The 3,418-nt window shown below is 40.1% G+C and overlaps 1 protein-coding gene across 1 annotated transcript in view; it reads left to right on the forward strand.

Annotated features, from left to right (window-relative positions):
* The first annotated feature begins 983 nt into the window (after positions 1-983).
* Positions 984-3,418, forward strand: part of MKL1 (megakaryoblastic leukemia (translocation) 1) — a 176,770-nt gene continuing 174,335 nt past the window's right edge. The window contains exon 1 of the mRNA XM_011964167.1: positions 984-1,134. Within this exon, the coding sequence (XP_011819557.1) occupies positions 1,006-1,134 (129 nt within the window). The 5' untranslated portion in view covers positions 984-1,005. The remainder of the gene's footprint in view (positions 1,135-3,418) is intronic.

Raw genomic sequence — 3,418 nt, forward strand, 5'->3', positions numbered from 1 at the left:
ATACCACTGATTCTGTCTCTATTGTCATGTCTTTGTTCTCTTTTCCTTGTCTGTAAAGACTTTCTCCACTCTTTGCCAATCTAACTTATTTTTAAAGGTCCAGTTTTGGAGCATCTCTTATGTAAAGCCTTCCTTTTCTCCAGAGCTTACCGATTTTTTACTGTGAATGATTGCACAAAGAGGCTGTATTATGCCTCATAATAAGAACTTCCATTTCTTGAACTGTTTTTTGTTTTGTCTCATCTGTCCAGCTAGTTTCTCAACTCCTTAAGTGAAGAGAATGAATCCTCTTCAGCACCTGGTATTAGTGCTCATCACATTGTGAGGACTCAAGAAGTAAATGATGAATATAGAACACTTACATATACAAACCATTACAATAACCCAATTACAGAGGTAGAGATTGCCTATGTTTCTTTAAAAGGCATTTCTCGGCCGGGTGTGGTGGCTTACACCTGTAATCCCAGCACTTTGGGAGGCCGAGGCAGGTGGATCACGAGGTCAGGAGATCGAGACCGTCCTGGCCAATGTGGTGAAACCCCGTCTCTACTAAAATACAAACAAATAGCTGGATGTGATGGTGCACACCTGTAGTCCCAGCCTATTCAGGGTGGGCAGAGAAATCGCTTGAACCCAGGAGGCGGAGGTTGCAGTGAGCTGAAATTGCGCCATTGCACTCCAGCCTGGTGACAGCGAGACTCTGTGTACAAAAAAAAAAAAAAGGGCATTTATTAACATCAATAAGAGCAATTTTCAGAGATATAGGATAATTGTCATTTGGATATAAAATGAGTTAATAAAAACACTTATAGAGTTGTGAGATTTAGTTTTAATATTTAAGCACTTGCAACAGTAACTAGCATATAGGAAGTGCTCAATCAGTGTTACCTATTATTTAACTCCACTTGTATGGGCCTTTTTACCAGTGACAGAACTCTTAATACTGTTGTGGGCATGGAGAGGATTGAAAGGAGGTAAGAAACAGCTTCTTACCTTTGAAACCAAATGCCTTTTAGGAATGGGAAGAACTGTTTATATTGCATGAACTTTTATTTTTCTGTTTGTGTTGTAGTGATCGGAGGGTATGGTTGGCATGGAATTGAATTTCATCTGTCTGTGGGAATTGTAAGCAAGGTAGGTCCCAGATTTATTTACTCTTCCATCCCTCCTTTCCTAATGTGGTTGTTAGTATCTTCAGTTATACTGACCTAGAATGGATCAGATTTGACTGGGGAAACATTATCTTTTTCAGTGTCACTCATCATGCCGCTTGACGGTCTGTCCTGTGGTTTATCCACTGTTGTGGACTACATCTAGTATCTCGTTAGAATGTAGAGAATGCTAAGAAACAGCATAACCAATATAAAAGTTTGGTGGTCCTAGAACGGAACCATGAATTTACACATGTACCCACCCACACATACTCCTACCTCTTTAATCCAGTCCCTGAGGGCAGAAGTTTTTGTGTTGGAGCCATTATGTAAACCAATTTAGGGTGGTGGGTAATGGTAGTCTAGCTTATTCTGATCACTCTAAAAATCAGTAGCCTGTGTGAATGGTAGACTAAATGCAACAAAGGACCTGACTAGACAGTAGCCAGGCCATTACTGGCAACTGTAAATTTTCTTACGACAGGATCTGTCCATCTGTAACCACTAGAGTTTGATTTGACACAGCATGCTTTGTTCCTATCTTAAGCTCCGGGGCCTGAACAAACGTACACCAGATACAGCTTTGGCTTATATATCTGTCTTATGTCAGGTGCCCGCAAAAAGAGCTATAGATGGCAGTTCGCGCAGCACTGCAAAACTATTTCTGTCAGAATATTTTGTGTCAAGGTAAAGGCTAGTGCTAGTTCATGTAGTTCTAGTTTTCTGTCACCAAAAGTATGTTGAGATTCCCCTTGCTCATTGGTACAGGAGACCTGGCTCAGTTGGAAAGTAAACTTGACAGTCAAAACAGGACTTCCCAACCAGGAATTCTGTAAACCTGTGTGTGGGGTTCTATGGGTTGATGTCAGTCTGGACTCTTGCTGCATCTACACTTAGCACAGGTTCTTGAGACTGGCTTTCTCTCAGTCACAAGGAAGTGAAACCTTAGTACCTTGCTGCAGGGAAAAACAGTGTAGCCACTTCCTGTAGCAGAAGGAACGTGGCCTTGGAATTGACACTGCTGTCTAGGAAGGAGGAGGAGATGGTAGATTAAAGTTTAACTTCTGTAAATGAATCCTTCATTGTCATTTAGTGGTCTGAATTTTCTGGGTGTGGTCTGTGTGATCAGTCAGTAAATTATCTTTTTTCTATTGTTCTACTTTTATATTGGGATAATAAACTGTTTCATGGAAACACTGTGTGATAAAAATTAATGGAAAGTAAAGAAAGGTACCAACTTTTATTGAATTCCTGCTGGAGTTAGGCATTGTACATTTAATAAATTTTCATGTATGTTCTTTTATTGAAATATATCAAGTTCATTGATATTACAGTTTTTCAAGTCTAGGTGAATAATATTGTGACTCAGTGTCTTGAACTGTTTATAATAGCCATTTAGAGGATATAGAATTGTGTAGTGTTTCATGTTATTTCATTTGTTTTCTGGAGAAGGAAAGAAAATAATTATATGAGTTAGTTTTCTTTTTTGGGGGGCTTGCTACTGATTAGCCAAAGGCAGGGTGGAGACTAGCAGGTCTGAAATTAGAGACACCTGTGCTGTTTTGGAAAGTTGAGACTCTTGACCTAGGATTTGCTGAAGTTGGTGCAGGAGAGGTCAGTGTAGGTTAATATTTTCAGAGCTCAAAGCAAATGTGGATTGGGGTTGTTTATAGGTGCAGTTTTGCTTGATCTCTGTATCTGCAAATGGAGTAAAAAAGTACAGTACTGCTGTTTTGGAAAATTTCTGCAAAAGTCCCTGAGCCAATGCAAATTAATCTTCTCCAAAAATACCAAGAAAATTCCCCATTTGGCTGTTTCACCTGGTTGAGGGAATTGACTGTTGTCATTATGCTTGTAAAGAAATTACCAGGCTGGGTGTGGTAGTTCATGCCTGTAATCCCAGCACTTTGGGAGGCTGAGGTGGATGAATTGCTTGAATCCAGGAGTTTGAAACCAGCCTGGGCAACATGTTGAAACCCTGTCTCTACAAAAGCACCAGAAAAATTAGCCGGGCATGGTGACATGTGCCTGTAGTCCCATTTGCTAGAGAGGCTGAGGTGGGAGGATTGCTTGAGCCTAGGAAGTAGAGGCTGTAGTGAGCTGTGATTGCATCACTGCACTCCAGCCCTGTCTCAAAAAAAAAAAAAAAAAAAAAAAAAAAAAAAAAAATTAGTCTGTGCTATCTGATGGGGCAGCGGTATGTTGGGAAATGAAACAGAATGCAAGAGAATTAGGAAACTTTGCCCTAATCATTTCAATAATTTTTC

Source organism: Colobus angolensis, unplaced genomic scaffold (assembly GCF_000951035.1).
Source record: "Colobus angolensis palliatus isolate OR3802 unplaced genomic scaffold, Cang.pa_1.0 Scaffold65, whole genome shotgun sequence".
Taxonomy (NCBI): Eukaryota; Metazoa; Chordata; class Mammalia; order Primates; family Cercopithecidae; genus Colobus; species Colobus angolensis.